At 53.7% G+C, this 24,137-nt stretch overlaps 9 protein-coding genes across 9 annotated transcripts; 4 read left to right on the forward strand and 5 right to left on the reverse strand.

Moving 5' to 3' along the window:
* Positions 1–2,122: 2,122 nt before the first annotated feature.
* On the reverse strand, positions 2,123–3,638 carry DACRYDRAFT_80266 (mannose-1-phosphate guanylyltransferase). The gene is made up of 5 exons (XM_040776435.1): positions 3,623–3,638; positions 3,558–3,576; positions 3,419–3,510; positions 3,264–3,368; positions 2,123–3,210 (listed from the first exon to the last, which is right to left on the reverse strand). The coding sequence occupies exons 1-5, from the start codon at positions 3,626–3,628 to the stop codon at positions 2,338–2,340; spliced, it is 1,095 nt and encodes a 364-aa protein (XP_040628562.1). The 5' UTR covers positions 3,629–3,638; the 3' UTR covers positions 2,123–2,337.
* Positions 3,639–4,897: 1,259 nt separating this feature from the next.
* Positions 4,898–7,964, reverse strand: DACRYDRAFT_89325 (DNA repair exonuclease; the record flags this gene model as incomplete). The annotated part of the gene is made up of 13 exons (XM_040776907.1): positions 4,898–4,925; positions 4,989–5,114; positions 5,210–5,331; positions 5,381–5,651; positions 5,688–5,747; positions 5,947–6,154; positions 6,211–6,605; positions 6,652–6,837; positions 6,888–7,165; positions 7,224–7,320; positions 7,367–7,530; positions 7,582–7,704; positions 7,962–7,964. 13 exons carry the CDS (start codon positions 7,962–7,964, stop codon positions 4,898–4,900), a joined length of 2,061 nt encoding a protein of 686 aa, XP_040628563.1.
* A 34-nt stretch (positions 7,965–7,998) lies between these two features.
* On the forward strand, positions 7,999–8,535 carry DACRYDRAFT_39017 (uncharacterized protein; the record flags this gene model as incomplete). The annotated part of the gene is made up of 3 exons (XM_040774453.1): positions 7,999–8,046; positions 8,095–8,421; positions 8,485–8,535. Coding segments are annotated over 3 exons (426 nt in total), but the record flags the coding sequence as incomplete, so codon positions are not given.
* A 223-nt stretch (positions 8,536–8,758) lies between these two features.
* On the reverse strand, positions 8,759–10,422 carry DACRYDRAFT_108197 (ArfGap-domain-containing protein; the record flags this gene model as incomplete). The annotated part of the gene is made up of 4 exons (XM_040768607.1): positions 8,759–10,039; positions 10,088–10,130; positions 10,180–10,297; positions 10,347–10,422. 4 exons carry the CDS (start codon positions 10,420–10,422, stop codon positions 8,759–8,761), a joined length of 1,518 nt encoding a protein of 505 aa, XP_040628565.1.
* A 348-nt stretch (positions 10,423–10,770) lies between these two features.
* Positions 10,771–12,906, forward strand: DACRYDRAFT_100478 (ABC1-domain-containing protein; the record flags this gene model as incomplete). The annotated part of the gene is made up of 9 exons (XM_040767459.1): positions 10,771–10,816; positions 10,837–10,921; positions 10,973–11,348; positions 11,402–11,513; positions 11,562–11,847; positions 11,898–11,964; positions 12,012–12,159; positions 12,210–12,352; positions 12,409–12,906. 9 exons carry the CDS (start codon positions 10,771–10,773, stop codon positions 12,814–12,816), a joined length of 1,671 nt encoding a protein of 556 aa, XP_040628566.1. The 3' UTR covers positions 12,817–12,906.
* A 29-nt stretch (positions 12,907–12,935) lies between these two features.
* DACRYDRAFT_95178 (uncharacterized protein) lies at positions 12,936–13,548 on the reverse strand. The gene is made up of 2 exons (XM_040777280.1): positions 13,401–13,548; positions 12,936–13,351 (listed from the first exon to the last, which is right to left on the reverse strand). The coding sequence occupies exons 1-2, from the start codon at positions 13,480–13,482 to the stop codon at positions 13,035–13,037; spliced, it is 399 nt and encodes a 132-aa protein (XP_040628567.1). The 5' UTR covers positions 13,483–13,548; the 3' UTR covers positions 12,936–13,034.
* Positions 13,549–14,441: 893 nt separating this feature from the next.
* DACRYDRAFT_108199 (uncharacterized protein) lies at positions 14,442–15,791 on the forward strand (the record flags this gene model as incomplete). The annotated part of the gene is made up of 4 exons (XM_040768608.1): positions 14,442–14,623; positions 14,680–15,070; positions 15,120–15,308; positions 15,366–15,791. 4 exons carry the CDS (start codon positions 14,442–14,444, stop codon positions 15,789–15,791), a joined length of 1,188 nt encoding a protein of 395 aa, XP_040628568.1.
* A 526-nt stretch (positions 15,792–16,317) lies between these two features.
* Positions 16,318–21,332, reverse strand: DACRYDRAFT_16285 (uncharacterized protein; the record flags this gene model as incomplete). The annotated part of the gene is made up of 12 exons (XM_040771183.1): positions 16,318–16,338; positions 16,454–16,650; positions 17,002–17,179; positions 17,224–17,457; positions 17,538–17,657; positions 17,704–17,778; positions 17,920–18,047; positions 18,094–18,302; positions 18,701–18,787; positions 18,838–20,292; positions 20,346–20,387; positions 20,836–21,332. The coding sequence occupies 12 exons, from the start codon at positions 21,330–21,332 to the stop codon at positions 16,318–16,320; spliced, it is 3,243 nt and encodes a 1,080-aa protein (XP_040628569.1).
* A 1,284-nt stretch (positions 21,333–22,616) lies between these two features.
* On the forward strand, positions 22,617–23,838 carry DACRYDRAFT_108202 (uncharacterized protein; the record flags this gene model as incomplete). The annotated part of the gene is made up of 3 exons (XM_040768609.1): positions 22,617–23,018; positions 23,129–23,648; positions 23,705–23,838. 3 exons carry the CDS (start codon positions 22,617–22,619, stop codon positions 23,836–23,838), a joined length of 1,056 nt encoding a protein of 351 aa, XP_040628570.1.
* Positions 23,839–24,137: the final 299 nt, after the last annotated feature.

Below are 24,137 nucleotides of genomic sequence, written 5' to 3' on the forward strand. Positions count from 1 at the left end.
GTACCGTCCGTCCCCCCCCCCCCCCCCCCCCCTTCCTTGCAGTCCTAACTCCCTTGTGCGCAGTCGAAAACCTCCTCAACCCCTGCGACTGCCACCGCACCGGCGCATGCTACTGCTCCACCCCGCGGACGAAACGCAAGCCCAAGCGCAAACCCAGCTCTTCACCAGCCAACGACCCCGCCTATGTAGCAGCGACGGGCAGCTCGCCGGAGAGCGGGTGTGCAGGGTCTGGCAGTGCCGAGGAGTGTGGGAGGGGATGTGCGTGCGCCTCTGCTGGGGGGAGGGGGTGTGGGCGCCCCAGGTGTGCACAGGCGGCTGGGGTGGCACAGGCGAGGGAGGGGAGCGTCACGGGCGAAGCGGCACTCTATGCTGAGATGGCGCTTGCGGACCTCGCCCCTCCCGGCAGTGGTAGCGGTAGCCGAATACCAACTCCGTCACTCACCCGGGGCGCGTACCCCTCCCCACGCCCACTCCCATCCTCCTCCTTCCCCACCTATACACCCTACACCCCCAACCCCAACCCCCCGACTTCCACCTCCGCATCAACGTACACCGCCGCCCAGCTACTCTCGGAAACCGCAGCCCTAACCCGTTGTTCTTGCGGCTGGAGCTGCCCCTGCCCCGGCTGTACGGAACACAACCCCACGCTCTCCCCCTCCTCGGGGTACGGGTACGGCTATGGTGGGTACGGCTATGCCTCGGGCTATGGGTATGGAGTTGGAGCTGGAGTTGGTGGGTGCCCGGAGACGTGCACGACCTGTTTGGACTGTGCGGGTGGGGCGTTCCTCCCCGTCAGCCTGGGTGGGCTTGGGCTTGGCCAGCTTGGGCAGGTGGGGTATCCTCCTACCGAGGACTTCTCGCGGCAGCCATCTTCCCGGTCGGAAATCAACTCTGGCTCTGGAACGGGAGGGGGAGGGTGCTGCTCGACCAACTCCAACTCCGAGGACTCTCAGCAGGCACACGCACAGGCACAGGGACAAGGACAGATGTCGGCATCTTGGCAGCAGTACTACCAGCCTGTGTACTCAACCCAAGCGCAAACGCAAGCACACGGACGAGGGCAGGGACAGGCGCACGCACATAGACATGGGCACGTACCCTTTGGGACCTTTCAGCAGAGCTTGGCTGCTGTAGGGCTGCACACTGGCGGTGCGGGTGCGGGTGGGGGAAGCGGGCGCAGTGGGAATGGGAGTGGGTGGGGTCGTTAGCGGCGAGAGGTGAGGGTGAGGAGCTGATGGGGGTTGATGGGATTCTGGGTGCCAGCTGCCGACTGTTTGATACTGGGTGCTGGGTGCTGGGTGTTGGAGGGGTCAAACCAGCATCACGATCCTCACGGGCCGGTTCTGGCCAAACAAAAAAACACTCCGTGTTCGTCTTTTCTCTCTCTTGTTTTCTTTGGTTCAGGATCCAGGGGCGGACTGGTTCTCTTGTGTACTATTATCGTTTGACGAGTATGAGGCGGAGGCAGAGGAGGAACATGACGATGAGGGAGGAGGGACGAGACCGAGTGGGCGGGGAGAGGGGGGGATCGGTGTATGGTACATGTATACAAGTATCTACTGTACGAGCACGAGCATAAGGAGAAGGAGAACAGAATGAAGCAAGTTGTCCAATTTGTTATGTCCCCTTATTTACAACTGCGAACTACATTACATACTCGTATATGCCAGTCTTGGAGCGCAGGAGTGAAGGCATTCGCCGGGGACGCTCAACGCTCCCTCGATACTGTCCGGGCAGATAGGATCTACCCAATACAAGAGGTAGTTAGCAGCCAACTGCCTCAGCCCCTCCTACCACCCAAATACCCAATACATGAACCCAAGTGTCGTAAAATCGCAGAATATCAGATCTGCAGAAATCGTATAACCGTATAACCATATAACCGTGGTACTGCTGCGCGTTCATCTCGGAAAACCGTGCCCTGCTGCGCACTTCCAGAAACCCAACACACTACTGCGCCTGCGCCTGTGTTAGAGTCATCGTTCCCTGTTCGATCGATCGGCCGATTACTCTGAAACTCCTTTCCACCAGTATATGAAGCCGAACCAGTCACCAATACCCGGTGAACGACAGACCAGGCCAGACCATAACAGAGGACAGACCAGACAGACCAATCGCATGCAAAAAGGTTGATTATCATGCCTTGATTTCTACTGATAGCAAGTAACAAGGGTATACGTGGTGTAGGATGCACAAACGCAGGTAGTAGAGCAAACGAGGGAACGAATCAGAGTTAGAGTCCGAGTCCGAGGGGAGGCGAGGGAGGGGAGGTTAGTCCATGTCAGTATCTAGTTTCCGCTGGAAGACGGCCTGCCGTGCTTGCTGTGCGTAGAGGAGTTACATCACAATAGTCGGCGAGGGGATGGAGGACGAGATCGATTTGTGCGGGAGGACAGAGGCGCCATTGACGTACAGCTCGTCCTTGATCGTCACGTCGTCTCCGAGGACGGTGATATTCTCCACCCTTGACCACTTGCCGATGGTCGAGTTCCAGCCGAGGATAGAGCTCTGTACCCAGGCATGGTCCTTGACCCGCGCGTTGGCGAGGAGGACACACCGTTGCAGGCGCACACCCTTGCCGACCTTGGCGCCAGGGCCGATGACGACGTTTGGCCCGATAAGGGCGGTCGGGTCCACCTCTGCCGTAGGGTCGATGAGTACGTTGCCGCCGTAGATGTAGGAGTTGCCCTCCGGGTAAGTGAGGAGTTTGGACTTTGTGCTCGTGAGATGGGTGAGGTAGAGGCAGGTCCCGGAAAGGTAGTCCTTCGGTTGCCCGACGTCCATCCAGAACCCGTCAAGCTCGAAAGTATGCAGCTCGCCAGCTTTGGCCATGGCGGGGAAGATCTCCTGCTCGATCGACGTGGGACGGAGCTCGATCCGGTCGAGGATCTTCGGGGTGAAGATGTACATGCCGGCATTGATGCGATTCCCGACGAACGTCTGTGGCTTCTCGACGAAGCGGTCAATCTTGGTCGACCCGGGCTGGGAAACGATGACACCGTATTTTGAAGGTTCTGCGACTTTGGTGACGAGGATGGTGCCCTCGTTCCCGTGCGACTTGTGGAACTCTGCAAGCTGCTTGAAGGGGTATGCGCATGTCACGTCCGCGTTGAGCACGAAGAAGGGGCTGTCGTCTTTGGCCAGGATGTCGCGGGCGAGAGCGAGGGGACCGGCGGTGCCTAATGGCTCCGATTCGACGGAGAAGGTGATCTAGCGCGGGTGAAATTGCTCAGAACGGTTCAGAACCGCATATTATCACGCACCTTGATGTTATACTGCTCCTCGACCTTTTCGAGCACCTTGACCATGACCTCCGGGCGGTAATTGACCGCAAGCACGATATCCGTCACGCCGGCCTCGACAAGCGCCTGTGACGTATTCAGTGAGGGAACGAGGTGTATATGCGCGCAGAACGGACCTCGATCTGGTGGAGGATCATGGGCTTGTTGGCGAACTCTACGAGAGGCTTGGGGAGTGTGAGTGTGAGGGGACGGAGACGCGTGCCGAAGCCTGTATGCGCGTGAGATGGTGCATGTGAGAGTGTGGGGATAACATACCGCCAACGAGGATCAATGCCTTGTAGATGTTAGCATTGTCTATGTCGACGTGTAAGGATGCTCACCTTCATGATGTTATGGTTGAGGGGGATGGAGGGTGCGAGGAGGGGGAAGTGTATGCGCTGGGTGGTGGTGGGTGAGCGATGCTCAAAGAAGAGAAGAACAAGAGAGGCTGGGTCTATATACTCTGTGAGTGTGCTAAGTGAAGAATTCCAACGAGGCGAACACGGAGGCAGAACCCCTCTTCTTAGTCTAGCACATGAACGAGGCAATGCCCTGTTTATTCCCACATCATCGGACAATCATTCCATTCCAATTTATATTCATTTCTATTGTATTCAATAACCATGTGAGTACGTCTGTGCTAAGGATCATATTATCTACCTTCATCATCTACAACTCCAACTAGTACTCAATCACTCTTCACCCACTAAGAAAGGAATGGACACGTTCGTCCCTTCCTCTCTCTCACCGAACACCACCCCTCTGGCCGTGTTCCATCCACCACGCACCATCACCACAAAAGGAATCCGTCATCCGTCCTTCGTCATCCGAATAACCTCTTCCTCGCTGCTCTTTCGCCATCATTTTCCTCTTCACGACCTAAATTACCTCCGCTCGACCCCTCACGACCACCCTCAACGTGCGCCTTTCAATCTTCACAACAAAAGCTCGAGGGTCCAGGCCTCACCTAAGACAAGTTTAAGGTATTGATCGCGTTGGTCTAGCGTGTTGTGAGGCCCATCTTCCTAGAAAAAAGGGATACAAACACCAGGGACACGTCTACTCTCTTTCGTCTTTCGAACATGTGCGAATGCACCAGTTACTCTTCCTCGGATTCCGGAAGCGGTGCCTCCGATCCGACAGGACCGCACAAGAAGCTCTCTGTTTTTACGTGTCGTAACATCGCACGAACCGTTTACTCGCTCCCATGATCTCTTCGTCACGTCGACGTCGTGCTAGTACGTTCTACGAATCGTCACACCCGGGAAAGACAATGACGACCCCGTGATTGGGCTATGACGTACTCCATGCCTTCTGCGGCTCTCTCCTCACCTTATGCTCGAGAATACCACGCTTTTTCCATGTTTCCATCCAACTGACGGTTCGCATACGCACAACGTATCACACGAGTGCTCGACAGAAAATGGGATTACGCACACGATGATGAATGATGATATACGACAGACCAGGGTAAACGATCTGTAAAAATACAGAATGTCGGAACTGCAACAGTGCGGAAACGTGCTCGATGCAAGGCACCACATATTACCAGATCGGGGACTCCGGTCGCCTAAAGGATATTAATTGATCTCTTATCGTTCCTCGCCTATCGTCTATCATCTAGTCATCGTCACTAATCTCGATCTGTCCTACAATCAGTACAAGCACCGCTAATAATAAAGCACCTCGCTCACCGCTTCCTGCAGCCTCCCTCTCGCCTTGCTCGCTGCCGCTCTGCTAGTCCGCTGTGTCGTCTGCGTAGGGGCAAAGCTCAGCTGAGACTGGGCCTTGGAGCTCCCAGCAGCCTTTTTCGCACCCGACGCAGGCGTCTTTCTCGCTTCCGGGGTTTTCTTCGCCGGCGCACTAGGTTAACGATAATGAGTACTTCGGGTGAATGATAACCTTTTCCCAGAGAAAGGGGCACGTACTCCCATATCGAGGCACGAGATGTCGTCGGTTTCTTCCCTTTCAGCTTAGGGGGTTCTTCCTCCTCCTCCAGCTCGCTTTCCTGCACAAAGTCTTCTTCCATATCTTCGTCAGAATCTGCAAACTGTAGACGATAAGGACTCTTATTCTGCCGGCATCCGCAACTGACGCACCAGTTTCTGCACCTTCGACTTGGGTTTACTCTTCGCTTCGCCAGCCGCTTTCTGCGTAGCGGCTGCACTAGCGGCTCGACCTTTCCCCTTCGCAGCCGGTTTCGGAGGCTCGTCGTCTTCAAAGTCGTCATCGTCTCCAGCACCAGCGTGGGCACCATCAACGTCCATAAAATCGTCATCGTCGTCAACCACAGCTTTGCTCTTCCCTTTCCCCTTCTGGGCCATCTGTAAAAAGTTAGCCTTTCGCTGCAGCAAGCCGGAAAGGGAGAACCTTTGTAGGAGCATGCTTCCTCACTTCCTGCTCTACCTCCTCCTCTTCATCTTCTTCCTCAGCACGTTCCTTCTCGAACCGCTTCTCCTCCAACTCCTTCATCCGGTCAAACTGAGTTTCATGTCAGCATTATGCGCCAACCGGAAGCAGACACCCACTCGTTCCTGCAGTATTGCCTCGTTATCCAGGTTGACTCCTTTGCTCTTCGCAATCTCATTATGCATCTTCTTCAGTGTCTTCTGCACAAACCTTTCCATCCATCAGCAGTGTCCTCGACTGACAAGCTCCAACTCACTCAGAGATCGAATGCGTATCGTCCTTATCGACATAATTCATGACCGCATTACTCATCCCGTTCTCCGCAAGCAGCTCCAAACTCTGCGCTTTGAGATACTCATTGACAAGCGCAGAAACGCGGATCCGGCTGAACTTCTCCGCGTTCGGCAGGTCGGGATCGATGAGGTCGTCTAGATCCGGTGCCTCTGCGACGGTCTTCTTTGCCGCTGCTCATGCAGAAGACATTAATCATGAGACTGCGAGAGTGTAGGGAGGCACCCACCAGCCTGTTTCTGCCGACTAAACACCAGCATATCCTTCGGGTTCGCGACCTTCCCCGTAAACTCCTGTCCAAACCGGATCGGGTTGGACATGCCCGGCACGCCCGTAGTGTCCACCCTCAACCTCACAAGCGGTAGCATTGCTTCCAGCGGCTCTTCGCCCCTCTCCACTGCTCGACGGTTCTTCTCCTCCCGCTCGCGATTGGCACGTGTGATAAGTTGCACAGCTTGTTGCTTGAGGAATTTGGTGATGCCCGCTTGGTCGTCCACCTCGATGTTTTTGGAACGGAGCTCGTCCTGCAGAGCAACGGTCTCCATCACGAAGGGCCGAACGGTACGCAGCTCCAGAGGGGTGAGCTCGTACTTCCCATCCAAGATCTCGACCAAGGCGACGTATCTGGACCGCAGTAAGAGGTATGAAGATCCGTCCGACGGGCACTCACTTTGTAAGTGACTCTCCCTCCGCGAGGGAAGTCGCGACAGAAGATCCAGGCTGGGTAATCATATACGGCTTCCCTGCCACAGGCTCGGGCACGATCCTGCAATCGTGCTCGTGCCCCCACACCACCAGATCCACCCGCTCGTCAAACATCGTTTCTGGGACGGACTCTTGGGGGCCGTGCTTAACCCTGCGCTTGCCTATGAGCTCAACTACGCTGGAAGAAGGATACATGCGCACCGATTTTGATGAATGAGCAGCATGTTGAACCATTCCCTCTCGTCGTCGGGCATGTACATCCTCACCCTGTTGCTCCGTAATTCGTAGTGCATCCTAGTATCCTTGACATTCCCGATCCCGTAGATTGCCAGGTGGGAAGTACCCTTGCGCAGGAGGACGGGCTTGACAAGCAGTCCATCGGTTTCGGCGGACTCGTCCGCGTGCGGAAGGTCAGACTTGCCAATATAGTTTATCAGGCCTGTCACAGAGAGGAGGTCCATCGCTGAAAGTGCACCGGCCTAGAGCACTCCGGTCAATATATGCGTCTATGCGTCTTGGGAGGAAGGGCATACGCACCGGGCCTGTGCCTTGTGGGTCGTCGTGGTTGCCGTGTATGGATAACACCGGAATACCAACATTCAAGTTCGGGTCCTCCGAGTTGATGCCCGGGAATCTGCTCACATCAGCCGCCACAATAGAGTGCATTCGCAGAGACGCACGAGAACCCGTCTGCCTTGCCCTCATCCGGATCGCTCAGTAGCTCAAACTCGACCGGCTTGCTGCCCATCGTGTACTCTCTGAGGAGCGCTATGACTTCGTATAGCACATCCCTGCTCGGTCGGTTCTCATGAAAGAGGTCACCTGAAAGGACGATCATGTCTACCTACACACACCATCAGGCACTAGTGAGGGTTGTGGGAAAGAAAGGGGAGACCTCATTCTTAACTGCGAGCTGGAGGATCTCTTTGAAAGTATTTATGCTATCCTGACCTCGGATGGGGTCACGCTCGTTGTACCCGATGTGGTTGTCGGTTGCGAGCAGGATGCGGAATGTGTCCTCCGGCCCTGGAGATGATGAGCTGGGATATGAAGAGAGGAAGAAGAACGGACTGTCATGCTGTATTGTCGATGGTCGAACCTGGTCAGGACTGCAGCGTGTTTAATTACTGCATTACTATTATATTGATGGGACTTACGATGGTGCATCCATGTTACAAGCAATATAAAAGATAATTGCAATGAATGACTGTAACGCGTCCCTTTTACGCGCCTCAACAATTGGGCGCTTACAACCCTAACCTTAACTCTTTCCACCATGTCGAGTCACCACACAATATCACAACAATCTCCAATCGATGCATTTCTAGCATATCCATTCGATATTGATCAAGAATTTCAGGTAATTACTACTTTTCTATATTATGTTCATATTGACATAATTATTCAGGAAGGATTACAATCCATCCTCTCAACCGCACCTCCAGAAGCAGAGCTGAGCAACACGATCCTCCGAGCACAGTTATTCTACTTCAATCGCAAGACCGGTCTCTCCCTCAACCCGCATGAACTTGCCGCCTCAGAATCCTCTAACAAGCAAGAAGAAGCTGTAGAAACTGAGAAATCAGAATCGCAGCAAGTCGAACCCCACACTGCTGCACCTCCTTCAGCAGGGGATGCACCCTATCCTCTCTCGTTTGCGCAACTTGCAGAGCTCATCCAGTCCAATCGCACCGATCTAATACCAAACAACGATATAATCCCTAACACTGTGCTTGTGTGTTGCCTCTGATTCTATTTCCTTCTATGAGCGCATGCTTATTTCTACCGGCGTTTGTAGGAAGGGCAGTCAAGCGAGAGCAGAACGCCCGCCAGGCGCAAGCCATGGGAGACTGGACCTCCCGTGCTTCAGGCGGAAGAACCGACCCAACCACTCGAAGAGGGTATCGCACAACAGTGACCTCCGATTCGCAGAACTAAGTACATATGTACCATTACACGCCGCCAATCCTGATTGGGTATACTCTGATATAACGCCCCTACACGATTTCGCCTCCTCTTAAGCTCTCCCACCGACATCCCTTACCTCGTCCCTGGAACGAGAATCGGACACATCAACGTTGGAACGGGTTCGTACTGTTCCGAGGCATCATCCCGCTCGCGAATGCACCCAGATTCCCCTGTTGCGGCTGCGCTTGCTGGGGCTGGGGAAACGGACTTCCCCCTCCAACCTGACTAAATGGAGTCGGAGGGGCGCCGTACCCTGTTGGTGTCCCTGTGAACGCTGGCTGCTGGATATTTCCGAACGGAGATGGGGAAGACTGTGGATATGCCTGCGGGAATGGGGAGGTCGAGGGGGCGGACGAGCCGTACGCCGCAGAGAAGGGAGATGTGCTTGGTTGAGGTCCCAGGAAGCCAGCAGATGGGGAGGGAGGAAGGTAACCTGTAGACTGCGGGGAGGGGAAGTATCCCGTTGCTTGGGGCTGAACAGGGGGAATGTTGATGGGTGGCACGTTGGCGCTTGGCAGGGCGAAAGACGAGGGCATCGCGGGTGGCGTGGGTAGATATCCGGTAGTCGGCGTACCTTGTAAGAGCGCACCCTGTTGCATTGATTGTCGCTGCTGCTGTTGCGCGAAGAAGGGGTTTATCCCTGTTGCCTGCATGGCGAGTGTTGGTGCGCCAACGGGGAGGGAGACACTCCTCGAAGGACTCCTTCCTAAGGTGTTGAATGCAGAAGGGTACGTGGGCGTTCCTGATTGCTGCAGCGCCTGGAAGGGGTTTGGCGCCGCTCCCATGGGTGGCATAGACATCGACTGCCCTACCATAGGGTTGACGGATGGAGGCAAAGGTCCACCAGTCTGGAGGGCCATCATATCGCCGTACACTGGGCTACTAGGCGGCAGAACGGAGGGTGTAGGAGGTTGCGCTGACGGGCGGGGAGGCATCTGCGGCGGAAGCTGGATCCTCGGCTGCTGAGGAAACGCTGGCGCAGATGACATTGGCCTCATCCCCAGCTGAGGCGGTGGAGGTTGAGGCTGGAACTGGGTGGACGGTGGTTGCTGAGCGAATGAGGGCATACGCGCGGGGCTCTCGTTCGCCGGCACAGGTGGTGGGCTGGGCTTGTTCGCCAGCGCCTGGGGCGGAGGGGCCGTCTTGCTCCTAGGCACTTGGTCCTTTGGGGGAGGAGGCGGCAATAGCCCATTCGCCTTCTTCTCTGCCTGCGCCGCCGCCGAACCTGGATGAGCAAGAAATTTCTTGTATTCGTACTTCGCGCGAATGAACTTCTCGAGCTCGCTGTCCCGCTCTGTGTCTTCCATGTTTGTTGGAGGGGGGTTACGTCGTTCGTCGGGGTTGTAGTATGCATTCGACTTGATGTTGCCCATATTCTTCATGCTCTACAGAATGCATTAGATGGGATACAACTGTTGCGCACTTAGACCCACATCGACCTGCTCACGCGTCCAACTGTCCAATGTCAAGCTCTTCCTGCGAACACACTCAGCCCTGCACTCTAGTGTGATACCCATGCACTCACACTTTGGTAATATGCGTCCCAATCTTCCTGTGCACACTCGCGCATTGTACGCACAAGAATATACCTAAATTCCAGCTCGCCCATCTCGGTAGTCGTGCCTTGCAGTCCGCGCAGACATCTGCCCTTCTGGCTTAGCAATACCAATAGTGGAGGAAGGACAGACGTACCGTTGCCAGGCTGTTGTGCAAGCTCAATGACGACACGCTGGTTGCGTTCTGCCTGCACCTTGCTCAGACCGCTCATGGTATATTACAATCCAGATATCCAGGAGATAAGGAGACGTTGAAGAAGACGGTCAAGGACAGCAAACATTCCATTCACGCCGCGCCCCGGAGAAGTCGGCGGCGCCATTCCAGTTCAGTCCCTGTCTGTCCCGCCGTCGTTGTTCGTCATCCAAGCCGCGATTCTCCGCACTGCACTATTATAAAGCATTTCAACTTTTATTATTTTCATACTTTCTTCATGTGTCACTAGCTTGCCTTTAATTTCTTGTCATGAATATATTCAGCGCAGCAAGAGTGTCGACGTCTTCATTGGCAACACTCGCTCGTTCGGCCCTGAGACGATGCCCACCCCCGATACCCCAGCGTCATGCCTCTACCAAAGCTGCACCACGTCGAACACGACGAAGGCTGCTGTACACTCTGGGTAGCATAGGCGCAGTAGCCGCAACAGTGGTGACGATCGACAACCTCTTCTATGAGCAGAGTCTTGGGCGTACAGGGCGTGCCTTCTTCTATGGGTAAGCACCATCCTATGTATTCGCAATCCCGAAAAGCTAATCATACGCCAGAGCCCTGATTGCTGCTGATTACAAGCTCAACTTCAATCCGCATAATGTAGACCACATCGAAACGCTGCACGAGCGCGTCGCTAGAAGGCTGCACTATATCTGCACCAAGAACGGGGGCGGATTCATCAAGCTCGGTCAATCCCTCGCCATCCAGGCTGCCGTCCTTCCCCGACCATATAGGGAAGCGTTCGCGACCATATTTGATGCGGCACCCCAGATCCCGTATGAAGACGTGGAAAAGGTGTTCAAGAAGGAGTTTGGTATCACGCCAGAAGAGGCGTTCGAGGTCTTCGAAAGGCGCGCGATTGCGAGCGCGAGTATTGCTCAGGTGCACAAGGCGAAGCTGAAGGATACTGGAGAATGGGTTGCTGTCAAGGTTTGATATATGAATTAATGATGGAGATCATCAGCCCTTGACCATACGAACAGGTCCAAAAGCCTGCAATACCTGTTCAGATCGAATGGGATCTCTTCTCCTATCGCTCGCTGCTTTACGTCTACGAGAAGCTATTCGACATTCCTTGCTACTGGATGGCCGACTGTGCGTATTTCTCTGTCCCCTCACCTATCAATCATTAATATGCACCAGACATAACTGACCAAATACGGAATGAGACTGACTTTGCGAACGAAGCCCGGAACGCAGAGAGGACGCGTGCGTTGGTCGAGTCCGAGCCTTCCTTGCGGGACAAGGTGATTGTCCCCCGCGTATTCCCAGAGTGGACCAGCACAAGGGTTATGACAGCCGAGTTCTATGACGGCGCGAGGTTGACGGACAGAGGGAGGTTGGCGGCTTGGGGAATCCCTGCGAAAGAAGCGATGAACATTGCTCTCAATACCTTCTCCGCCATGATCTTCTCTTGGGGATGGGTACAGTGAGTTGCAACGCTTTTGTCTACGTGTACAAGCCTGAGACCGTTGCTAGTTGTGATCCCCATCCCGGTAACGTCCTAGCACGTAGAGATCCGAAGCACCCCACCAAACCCCAAATCGTATGCTATCCCTCCCCAGTCAATATTCCCCTAACTCATTTGCACAGATCCTGATCGACCACGGTCTCTACATTCCCCTCTCCGAAAAGTTCAGACACGAGTACAGCCTGCTCTGGCGCTCGTTGTTCGCTATGGACACGGATACAGTGGACCAAATAGCCAAGGCTTGGGGAATAGGCAATTCAGACATGTTCGGTACGTTGTTGTCTTTCTCACACAGTTCATGCACTAACAACGCCTTGCAGCATCAGCGACTCTCCTCCGACCCACGAGGTTAAAGCGCAAACAACCGGAAAAGAAGGTCGAAGAGCCCCAGACGCAAATGTCCCGTTTCGAACAAGAACGAAGCTTGAAAGTGCTCCTCAAAACTCTGCTTGAGAACGAGCAGGTCGGTCATTCAACGCGCATATATGCTGCATATTTATTGACTTTATATTGATCTAGTTGATCCCACGGGAGATCATCTTTATCACACGAACGATGCGGATGATGCAAGCGAACAATCAAGCACTTGGCTCGCCCTCGAACAGGATCAACATCCTCGCTCACTGGGCAGTGACAGGGTTGGCGACACATCCACCCGTTCCTCTTCCCCAGGGCCCGGCGGCGTTCGCTCTCTCCCATGCGCTCTTCACGCCCGACGCGCTTATGCGCTGGGTTAAGAGGACACTACAAGTTTGGATGTTCGGTGTGACGGTGTTTGTCATTGACTTGACCTTTTGGGTGACGAGGATACGGCAATGGTTTAGCAGGGACAATGATGGGTTTGAGGAATTACTGCAGAAGCAGCTGACGGGGATGGCAAAGGATGACCTCGGGATCGACCTCGATCAGGACGCATTTGCAGGATGAGGAGGATGTACACAGAAGCAACTAGTATCACCGCTCTTATATATGTTACAATAACAACGACACTGTACATCCTAATCGCATCAACATTGCAGCATTCAAGCGTTCCGATGAGTGTGATGAGCGTTTGCATTAGTCTGTTGTACATGTATGCGACACTGTATAGTCTACATCCTCTCAGCCTACAATCCTGCCGCTTAATACAAAGGCGAACGAAAGTACTACAACGACAACGGCGAGCAGTTGATACCGAGCAACGTACTCTGTATCTGTTGCGACCCCTTGCAGCACACCTGCTTAGTCGTGCACTGCCTTCCAGAATGGAGGATACTGGCCAGGGGCGAACAACAGAAGCCGAGGGAGCGATCGGGATCCGGTGTCACAGAGCGGGGAAGGGACAGAAGACTCGTGATGGCGTTTGCTGAAGCGGACGACTGGGAAAGCGTCTGGTCGCAGCAGTATTGTCCCGTGGTGTTGCAGTCGCCGATCGTGTTGTCCTGTCGCTCTTGAAGGGAGCGCACTGGCATGCTTGCTTCCGCTGTAAAAGGCGCATATAGCTAGGTTCTTGCTTTAGATAGAAGACGTACGAGCTCGTGCAAGCGGAACAGCGGGCAGGGCGAGAGCGGACGCAGCGAGGATGAGGGCGGAAAAAACGGTAAAGGAGTGCATTGTTTTAAATTATGCGAATGGTAGGTAGATATATGCGTGTACGCTTGATGGAGGAAGAGACGAGAGCTGTGAGAGAGTGCGAGGGGGATCGAGTGTCTTTATAGCTTGGAGGACGTTGCTCGATCTATAGGTAGGACACCCATTTCACGTGCAGAGTCTCGATCGTTCCCATATTAGGAAGGTGCGGCGCCAGAAAGAAAGACGTGTCAGGTCTCAGCCGTTTGTGTCTTCTGGTGTTGATCGACCGAGGAATTTCGCATCACAGTTGGCAGCTCCCTTAGATCAGCTTGAATGACTGTTATAATACTAGTCTGATCTTCAATAACATACTGTTGCAGCGCCGCAGATTCCCGACCGAGTTGAGCGAAGCTGTGTTGCCACATCTCAGACTAGAGGTCCTTTGACGCAATCCGTGTTTCAAGCACATTACCAGAGCACATTGTCAAAGTACAGGAGAAGTAGAGAATATACATTATGGTCGTTCAGTGACGAGATGAACGGCCTCAGGCGCCCGGTGTAATCACCGCATTTCAGGGCCTGCTTGCTTATGGCTAGACGAGGTCATCAAACTCACCTCATCGAGGCCATTTCCAGGTAGGTGATCTTAACTACACTTGTCCGTAGAATAGCATTCGAAGACCATTTAATCAGCCTTAGGAAATCTCATATGTGATAAACAGAAAAGTCCGACCTTGCTGTGCATCAAGAAGTCTTCGAGGAAGCTCAGATTTAAACGGGTTGCTCTCGGCCTGTGAGATCTTACATTTCATTTGCCCCAACCATCTTTCCTTAAACGGGTTGTCATGAATACTAGTAAATATTAATACTTCGGAAAATATCCTAAGAAATTTGCTCAGGTCGAACGTCGCCATATACACAAACCAGATAGATTCAAATTTGCCAGTCCCAAACCATCGACATCTTTTCTCTCCTGACTGCCTGACTTGCTCACGTTCCCCATGTCCACCTCTGGAAGCCCGAGCCAGTCGATCTCCGCAACCGAAGGGGCACACGATACGGAGAGGCTGGCGGCCAATCTGATCGCCATGCTGCAGTCAAATCAAGTGGGCAGCGAGACCACCTCGTCCCAAGTCGTCGCTCAGGTCATGGAGCTGCTCACGAGGAAGGCTCCTGGAGCTGGGTAAGTCTCGCTTCTCGACGACCAGCACAACTACATATCAACTCACCGCGTCCCAGCCCTTCGTCGTCTCTGCCCTCCGCAGCCTCTCAGCACCACTTGTCCTCTTCTCCCTCAATGACTCGGATTCCTCCTTCACGTCCCGATCATTTTGTGCCCACTAGTGCTCCTTCCATTCTCCCTCTATCGCCCTCCATACCGTCTCCCGATGATCCTCACGTCGCATTGCATGCTGAGTCCGGAGTCGAAGAGCTCCTTCACCGATTGACCGACCTGGAACAAGCTCATAGGGATGCCAGCATTAGTACGAGGAGACGTCGCAGACCCACTCGACTCACTGATGACGATGAGGAACCGTATTCCAAGCATCAGTGCGGTACGCACCTCGTGAGCCGCCTACAGAGAGATCGGTTGGACGAAATGGACCTCCCAGTCCGCGCGTACCTGCAGGTGAGCTTCACGTCGTCGTACTGGTTGCAGTCAGTTTACCCATACATAGAAGGAAGTCCGCAAGACAATGTACAACCTGATCGGATACCAGAGGGGCGCGCTTATGCCCGACATCAGCGGTCCTCTTGTTGCACGCTCTGGTCTGTTCCTTGTGCCGGATTTCAAGGCTGGCATAAATGCCCCACCGAATCGACTTATCCAAGGGCGTGAGGCCGAAATGGTGCTTGCCTACGAGCGTGTAAGTCTGTCAGCATATCGCGACGACCAGCATGACTACACATCATGTACCTTCTAGGATCACCCTGGGACGGTCCCCGAGACCCACCGTGAGCGATGGCTCCAAGCTGGCGTCCTACTTGATCTTGCGCGTGCTTCCTGGCCAGCGATGAAGTTGATGCACACTGAACAGAGGCTTGCTGAGTTGGACGGCGGTGAGAAGAAAATGCGGAGGGAACGAGAGGCTCGGAGAATCGAGAGGCGCAAGACGGTCAGTGCGACTCCTTTCCACATGGAGCTGAATTCACGTACGGATCCGCAGCGCGGCCAGCAACCCCGGGACGCCATTGTTGACTTCTGCCAGGAGCATGATCTCGACCATCAGGAGATGCGTAATGCTCTGGTCGACGAGGAATGGTTGGAGAGGAGTGGTCCTGTGATGAGGACGGGACGCGAAACAAGAGCTGGAGGCAAAAGCTCTTCGAGGCAGGTGCAATCTCCCTGACGGAGCGCGACGATCCTGATGTCGCGATCCTCGAGAAGCGAAAGCCCATTTGGATGCATGCAGGAGTGAGTTAATAAGTAGAACTGGACATAGACATACAGGCTTACCGTATCGCAGATACGGGATTGGATCAATCAACGCCTGGCTGATCGCCCAAGCCGCCGGCAGACATCCAGTGGGAGAAGGATGCATACGCACCGAGAGTACAAGCGTGTGGATCTCGGCCGAGTCCCCCTTGATTCCCAACCACGCCCCCTTCCAGTTCATGCTTGATCCGACCTGGAGGGAGCAAGAGCTCCCGAAGTATGCAGACTGAAAGCCCATGCCCTTCTATCCGGACGACATCAATGGCCCTGTCTGGGAGAAGATGCTTACTACTCCGGCCTCCAATGTCCTAGGGGTTGCTGCAGATGATGATGTGTAGTTGTGCTGGTCGACGGCGCCAGCACAATTCCTCGTTCTGCAACAAATTCCCGTCAGTACCCCTAACCCGCAGATATTCATCGACTCACTGTCATACAGGTCCTTACCATACAAACCACACCAGCTACACGAACATCACAACACAACGACAAACAAACAAAAAACGTAGTTAGAGTGATCTCCCATTCTTAGCCTGCGATTAGCGTTCTTGTCTCTCTTTATGTTTTATACTTACGTACCTTGCTCAATCCCATAGTAATCCACATCTTGCGTCCTCCTACTTCCATCGTACACCGAGCTACTGTCCCACATATGTCGTGGGCTGGAATAATCGCGTCCGGGCCCACATCGGCCAGCTGCCGGTACCGTGCGTATTGCCAAAAGTCGACTTCGAGCTCCTTGAAGTCGACGTACAGGTCGGCATGGGGAGGAGTATCTTGAAGGGGCACCAGCCAGGCGACAATGGCGAACTCTTGCACATCAACCAAACCCGGCTGCAGGTGACTGACCAGGCCTCGCAGCTCACCTACCCACTGCACACCCTCTCGAAACTGACAAAGTACAAGTGAGTCGGACTTGGAGATCTTCTCCTTGATGCAGGGAACAATCCGTTTCCCTTCTAGCCGCAGCTCGGAATGGAAGTCGCCTTGACTGTTGAGGAAGACGCTGCCTCGTGGTGCAGTGGGGTCACCGGGGTGCTGAACGCTGAGGTAAGGGTGATGGCGTTGATACCAACTCAGGAGCTGCTCTTAAAGGTCTTGATCAAGTGGGCGACGTTGTGCGGTACCTGATAAGATGCAGCTTCCTCGAGACGCTGGCCTAGACTGGGCTGCGGCTTCATCCTGCGCTTCTGCAGTCATAGCAGCCAGCATGCCGATACGTGCGATATCTCTCGAGCGCCTTTGCAGCTCAACGGCAAGAAGACGGGCCAGCGGATCTTGACTCTGACCTGCGAGGATGGTGTTCTAAAAGGGTGTCAGCATGATCGATTTGACATATACAGACCCACCAAGCGAGACAAGCCTGTTTCACGCTTGAACTCTCTTGCAAATGTCAACTCGGCCTCTCCTCCCTTGTGTCCATTCGTTTCGTATCCTTTGAGCACCTTATTCAGGCGCTCAAACAAAAACGTCCAGAAGCCATGTACAGGTCCGAAACACCGGATCTGCTCCGCCATGTGAGTGATCCAGTGGAAGGTTGGCGTGACGTTGGCTTCGCCGTAAATCTGAACCGAATGTGAGACCTAGTTTGATATGTAGTTGTGCTGGTCGCTTACCTGCACAAACTCTTCAAAGAAGTCCCTGTACACGTCCGCTGCCGTACCAGGTCGGATTCTGTGATCTCACGGCGTAGGTAGATCTTGATGGCAGTGGCGAGCTTCAGGTAGTTGCGAGCAGCACTGGGGTGGACCGGGTCAGCTGTCTTAAGCAGCACAGGCGGGATCTGCAAGCATTAGCAACAATGAGTGTGCAGATGTGATCCAGCTTACTGCAGCCGGTCCGTATAGCACTCCCAGAGCGCGCCATTCATCTGATGTCAAACTTCCCCCAGCAGGATAACCTATCTTCTTTGGAAGATGAGCATACCAGCTGGGAAATTCAAACTGTCACGGTTCGAGGGGGTTCAGAACATGGACGCGCAGGAGCAGAGGTGGGGAGGGAAGAAGTGTTAGAACCTCTGAATCCTGCACAAAGGATAAGCTTACTGTAGCCAACACATCATGTATCTCGTCCAGCTCTCGTCGGGTGCCGGCCTCCGTTGCTCCCCTCAGAACCTTATTCTTCTCCTTCCCCCCGAGTACCCAATTGTTGTACCACACAGTCTTCATCATGCCTATCAGAGCATCAGAGGGGGATCGCAGGAGTAAGTATGAGCATACCTGGTAGAAAGAGGTGCATAGGATCCAGCGCCCCTTGCTTGATTGGGTCGAAATATCTGAGTCCGCAGAACTCGGACCATCGTACACCGTATCGTGTGAAATACTTGCTGGCGAGTTTAGACTTCCCGTTCTGCTGCAGCCAATACCATTGCGCAGCACGACGTTTGTGGAGTAAGCCGTCTCTGAGAGGGAACCCATGGGGTTGCCAACTGGCGTTGAATAAGTCGGATCGCGGGATTTCGCACTGAGTGCAGGGCCGAGCATTGTGCCTGTGATCAGCAGTACCACAAAGCTTGCAATGGGCTGGATGGTCTGATACTATACACACAACTGCCGCTCGAACTAGTATCCCTAACAGGCATGATCAGTCGGTTGATTGTAGTTGTGCTGGTCGTTAGAGGCTCACCATCGGGGTGCTGGGGAGTGATCACCTTGATCCCCTCCTCATACAGCAACTCTAGGTCGTCCACCATGGGTCGAATGAACCGCTGCACTCCTTCTGTGTCCGGTTCATTTGGCCCAGGAAGTATTCCAACCAAGCATAAGTTGTGTACTCGAAATCTTGTCTGATGTCAGCTAGGGGCTTTCACTGCAGGGCAGCACGTACCTTAGCTCAGGCGGGAGATTGGCAATACAGACTGACAACGGGCCTGTGGAGTGTGATTCGGATGTAGCAGAATCGTTTGGATTGAACCTAAGTGCAGTCAGTCCGATGGGGGTTATACCAGAGCATGCACCACATACCAGTCCATAGCAACCAGCAGACCAAGTCGCAGCTCTGCCTGACGTCGAGCCTCTTCCCGGGAGGTAGGAAAGAAAGGTGAGCCGTCTGGAGCCTTCAATTCCTTCCACACACTCTCATCCTGTAGGCGGGTGTAGACCCCAGGCACACTTGGTGTGTCGTGATATGATTCGCATGCATCTTCAAAACCTGGCTGACCCAGGAAGTCTGCGAGCTGCCGGGACAAAAGATCGTACGGGGCTTGTCGAAGTGCGCGAGGAGCACCGAACCGAGGTGATGGTTCATATAGAGCCGAGCGGCAGCGCGAGCAGTATCGCTGCCACTCTTCTGCCTGATTTGTTGCCTCTGCCGCATCCGGAAGGCCCATCTCTTCGAGGAGATCGAGGTCAGGTTGCGCCTCGTCAAAACGTTCGAATTCCCAACATTTGGGACAGATCGTTTTGACTTCGAATCTATCCCAGAGCCGCAAACGCCGATACATGGTGTTGAGAGATCGAGGAGGAGCAGTTGTTAGAGTGAACGCTGTTGATGGACTCAAGACTCTAAAGAATTCGAAGATCGCATAGACCATCGAAGCAAGAAAAGCACAAGCAAGGTGCAGTAACTGATACCGTGCGTGGAGATGCAGAACGAGCAGGCAGAGTGCTCGTATGCCCGGATTGACATGGACTCGGAGGTAGCTCTCCAGAGGAACCTCTGAGGATCGCAGCGGACCACTGGTGCATTCTCGTAACGGATTATGTATGCCTAGATCTGCTATTGCCATGCCTTCGTCCTGCTCGAGTGAGTTGATGTCGAAAGGCGACTCGAGCTCTTCCTCGTCCTCAATCTCCATTGCTGTCGGGAAATGGGGTTGAGCTGGAGGAGAAGGGGCATTTGTAGCTGGAATTGAAGGCGTGTCGCCAGGGAGCAGGGTCTGACAGGCTGGAGGTGGTCGGTGCGGACAGAGCTCGTTATTCGGAACTGGGATTGGTGACAGCGGAGAGGAAGGAGACGGCGGATACGCCGCTTCAGGATCCGCCGTGAGCAGAATAGACGTTTCAGATGTTGAGCTTGGACAAGGCATGGACGGCAAAGGAGGAAGAGGCGGGGAAGTCAGGCAACGCACTGTCACTGATCCAGATGTGATACTATCGTCGGAAGGACGAACCAAGTCTTCCTCGATGAGCATCTCGCCGTCCGCATCTTGTTCATCATCTTGTGCATTATTGTCGACTTCCAAGCCCCCTCCATAGTCCATTGAAACATCGGCCATCCAAGACGACTCGTGTTGGCTTTGCCTGTGCAGCTCCGGATGAGTTGTGCACCTAGTAATCGCTCGCTGGTGCGAGCGCATCTTGCTGGGTGGCCACAGAACGCATTGAGGCCTCGCCGGAGACTTGCAAGAGCGGCACATGCATCGCTCCTGCCCCCTGATCATCGAAATTGGCATGATCTTCTTTGCAGCACTGCAATTGCTAAACAATGCATGTCAGCATAGTCCAAAGTGAGCAACGCTGTTCAGACTCACTTTGCCATTGGTTCCACTCTGCTCGTCTTCCCACCTAACTCTCTAGTGTCGAGCAGGTAATATAAGTGATATGCGCGAATAAGACGGTTGAGGATACAGATAGGTATTGAAGAAGAGGCCTAGGAGAAACCTTAGGGAATTTCCAGGCCCTGACCGCGGATGTCACCTTGCCTAGCCTATGATTATGTAACCATAGATGGTAAAGGGACATTTTTTCCTAACGAGAGTATTAATGTAGGTCAGTTACAGCCCTAAGGGCAAGGTACATGTGGGTTAGGTAGAACTACTACAGAGTGCAAGTAGGCTGCTCTGAAGCGAGCACGCACTCGGTGTGGAGTTGTCATGGTGTCAGGAATGGCACAAGGCATCCCGCTGGGGCTGCCTTGTGAAGATAGCACAGGCACAGGATAGGTGAATAGTTTGGTTGAATGCGAAGGATGGGGTGGTCGAGGAAGAAGAGTTGATGCGATGGGTTCTGCTCAGAGTCTACGCGGCTCCGAGGATAAGTCGGGTTGAACCGCCATGACCCAGCCTCTTGAACTTCTTCTGCCGCAGAGCCTCGGCAACTTCCCTCTCCGCGTCAGCCTGACAGGCAGCGACCATGGCCGATTGGTTCAGATACCACGAGGAGTGGCGTAGGCTGGACTTGGAGGATGCCAGGAAGGGTGGCATAGAGGAGGGTGGTGAAGACGATCTTGCTAGAATGGTGGAAGCTGGGGCTCGCCTCTTCTTGACTTTCAGCGGACTCCAGGCGGGAGGCAGAAGTTCCTTCCGCCGGTAAGATGGGAGAACCTCCCGCTCTTCTTGACGCCCTTCGGATGCTGGAACATGGAATGATGCGTCGTAAGAGGGTGGATCGAATTCGGGAACATAGGAACCGCCTTCAAGGCCATGCTCAAGCTGAACATCATCACCGTTACTGTTGCCAGTGTGGATCATGCTGCCATGGCGAGAGGTAAGAGCTGAGTAAGACGGACAGCTGGCCATCGCAGCACTCTGCGGAATGCACGCCGCAGCATTGGCGGAGGGGGGAATGACAGCCGGGGAGATGGTGATGTCAGAAGAGGGGGTCCACGGAGGGGTGTGATGAATCGAGGGTGAGAATCTTGATATGTAGTTGTGCTGGTCGTCGCAGCAAGCTAGGTCGGCGTACTGCAAGGATGCTGCAGTGTCGGTGGCTCCACTGCCCCACAGGCAGGCAGGGTTTGCACTGTCGCGCAGGCCTTCAGTGCTTGAAGTGTAGTTGTGCTGGTCGTCAGAAACTGGTTCGACATTTGGCAAATAGCCCCGAGAGACCCTGTCGATCGCTCGCTCAGGGCATAATCTTCTGGAGGAAGAGACTGGAGCACCTGGATCTGTAGACGTGATCAGCCAGGGGACGTTTCACAATGCCTATCTAAACGCACCGATGCCCCTATGCTCGTCAACAGGACCTGTATGGTCCCCTAAATGCACCCCCATACTGGTGCAAACGGGTTCGCACCAGCGAATCACTTGTCCGTTAGAATTTGGGGGGTGTAAGATAGAGTCAGAGACTAGTACTTATGAGATGAGATTAGCTTGGAAGTCAACGACCAAGTACAGCACCAGGGTTATGGTGCTAGGTGTAGAATGGCAAGGAGGAGGATGGATTGACAGTAGGTAGGGATGAGATAGCTTGGAGTGAAGCATTATGGAGTATAGCACTAAGGAGATGGTGGTTTGGTGTCAGACAGCAAGGAGGAGGCTTGAGGCAATGACCAAGCTCCTAAAGCTGTCGGACACTTTAGATCTGTGCCTTGGGGAAGGGCCGGATTTGGCAACACCGACAATTACGAGATGGCCTGATGAGGGGTCCGATGTTGATATCACTTTGTTCTCATTGTCGATCTATCACTAGTGCTTCGCAGAAAATGTTCATCTCTAGTATTTCACAATAATCCCACCTCCAACAGCTAGGTAACCTAACATGTAGTGGTTCAATGACCTATGGGACTGTGGCAAAGGAAGCTGCCTCCATTTTTGTGCTTGTGTCTGCCTCATGGGGACAACAAGCACAACTACATATCAAAGTGAGGTGATGTCTACTGCATACTGCAAGATATTAATTTACAATTGACACTCTCGGGTTTTGTTCTGTGCCGCATTGTTGCCTTGAGGCCAGTATAGGGGCAACAAATAGTACTTCGCCACCATTGGGGATGGAATCAGTTTCTGAGCTCCTCAAGGCTGCACAAACTTGCCCAAGTGCACTAACCCCTGTCTCTCTTGTCTCTCACTCCATCCACCACCATGTCCAATGCCGACTTTGTCTCTGCTCCTGCCTCTCCTGCTTCAACAGCTTCTAGGGTGCCAAGCTCCTTCTTTGTGCAGGAGAAGGAGCTGCTCAGCAACCTCAAGGAAGTGATTGACCCATGGTGTTTGATCATCAAGGCATGCAAGAAGGCAAACAATTCTGTGTTGATGCTCAAGATGCCTGCAGTGGGTGAGAAGGTAAAGGGCAAGCAGAAGAATGTCCTAGAGGTCACTGGAGCAAGCAGCAGCAAGAAGAATGATGCCTGTGTTGTGCTGACCACCCAAGAGGTCACAGTCCTCAAGGCCCTATATGAAATGGTGTGGTCAAAAGGGAAGGAGGGGGCTACGCTGAGTATAGTGGAGGTTCAGGAGCTTGTGAGTCTGGGGAGGAATGATGAGGTAAGTACTGGCATCAGCAAATGCATACAGCTACCTCAGGCTGCTGATATGTAGTTGTGCTGGTCATCAGAAGACCAGCATGCATATAGTCTCACTGATGCCTCTCACAGGATGATGACATGGAGCCTGAGCACACCCAAGCAGCTGAGGAAGATGAGGAGGAGGAGGAGGAGGAGGAGGGAGAGCAGGCTGTTGATGCATCAACGTTTGCTCCTCCTGATAAGGCCTTCACCCTTGCTGAGCTCAAGGGCTTGTGGATGGCCCAGTGCGACATAGCAGAAGCCACCAAGAGCTTATTCCAGGCTGAGATCATGCACACAGGAGAAGCAGGATATGCCTGGGGTTACTGGAAGCAGGTCAAGGCACATGCCAAAGAAGACACTGAGGTCAAGGCTGGGCTGGCACTTGCTTGCCAAGCAAAGCTCAACAAGGCATGGGCTGTACAGGCCAGCATTGGCCAGGTCAATGCTGTCAGGGAGTGCACAAAGCCAGGCTTCAAGGAGTGCATGAGGAGGTGGAAGGGGCGCTTTGCCGTCCACTGCATGCAGGCAAAGACTGAGGTTCTGGAGGCTGCAGGTACCTTTGTGGTGGAGTACAGGCCTTCGATTCTCAAGGCTGCAGTGCTGATGGGTAAGCCACCCTCCTTACTTGTATGATATATTAACAAATACTAACTACTGTGATAGTTCTAGGGGCACTCTGCCAGATCCTCAAGCTGCCTTTGGTGGTGAAGTTTCTTGCAATGATCAAGGGCGCTGGGGAAACAGTTGAGGAGGCTGACAAGGTGGTGCACAGCAGGGCTGGGCAGAGCCCGGCATAGACTATAAAGCCTGTAAATTGGACACCTGTAATTAATGTGACTTGACTTGACAGGAAATTTATGTGCTGGTTGTTGGAAGACTGTTAGGGCAACACAGGCTGACTAAGTCTGCTCACCTAAGAGTGCCAAGAGTCTAAGCAGGCAACAAGGAAGTGGAGTAGACCTGATGACTAAGACCTATCTACAGTATAGGTACCTGTGGATGATCCTAAGAGACCAAGTCTGAAGAGACAGTCCCCAGGCAGAGTAGGCCTTATATTTATACCTCTGTGGTGGAACCTGCTAGAACATCTTGCTTA

This window comes from Dacryopinax primogenitus (assembly GCF_000292625.1).
Source record: "Dacryopinax primogenitus strain DJM-731 SS1 chromosome Unknown DACRYscaffold_10, whole genome shotgun sequence".
In the NCBI taxonomy this organism is placed as follows: Eukaryota; Fungi; Basidiomycota; class Dacrymycetes; order Dacrymycetales; family Dacrymycetaceae; genus Dacryopinax; species Dacryopinax primogenitus.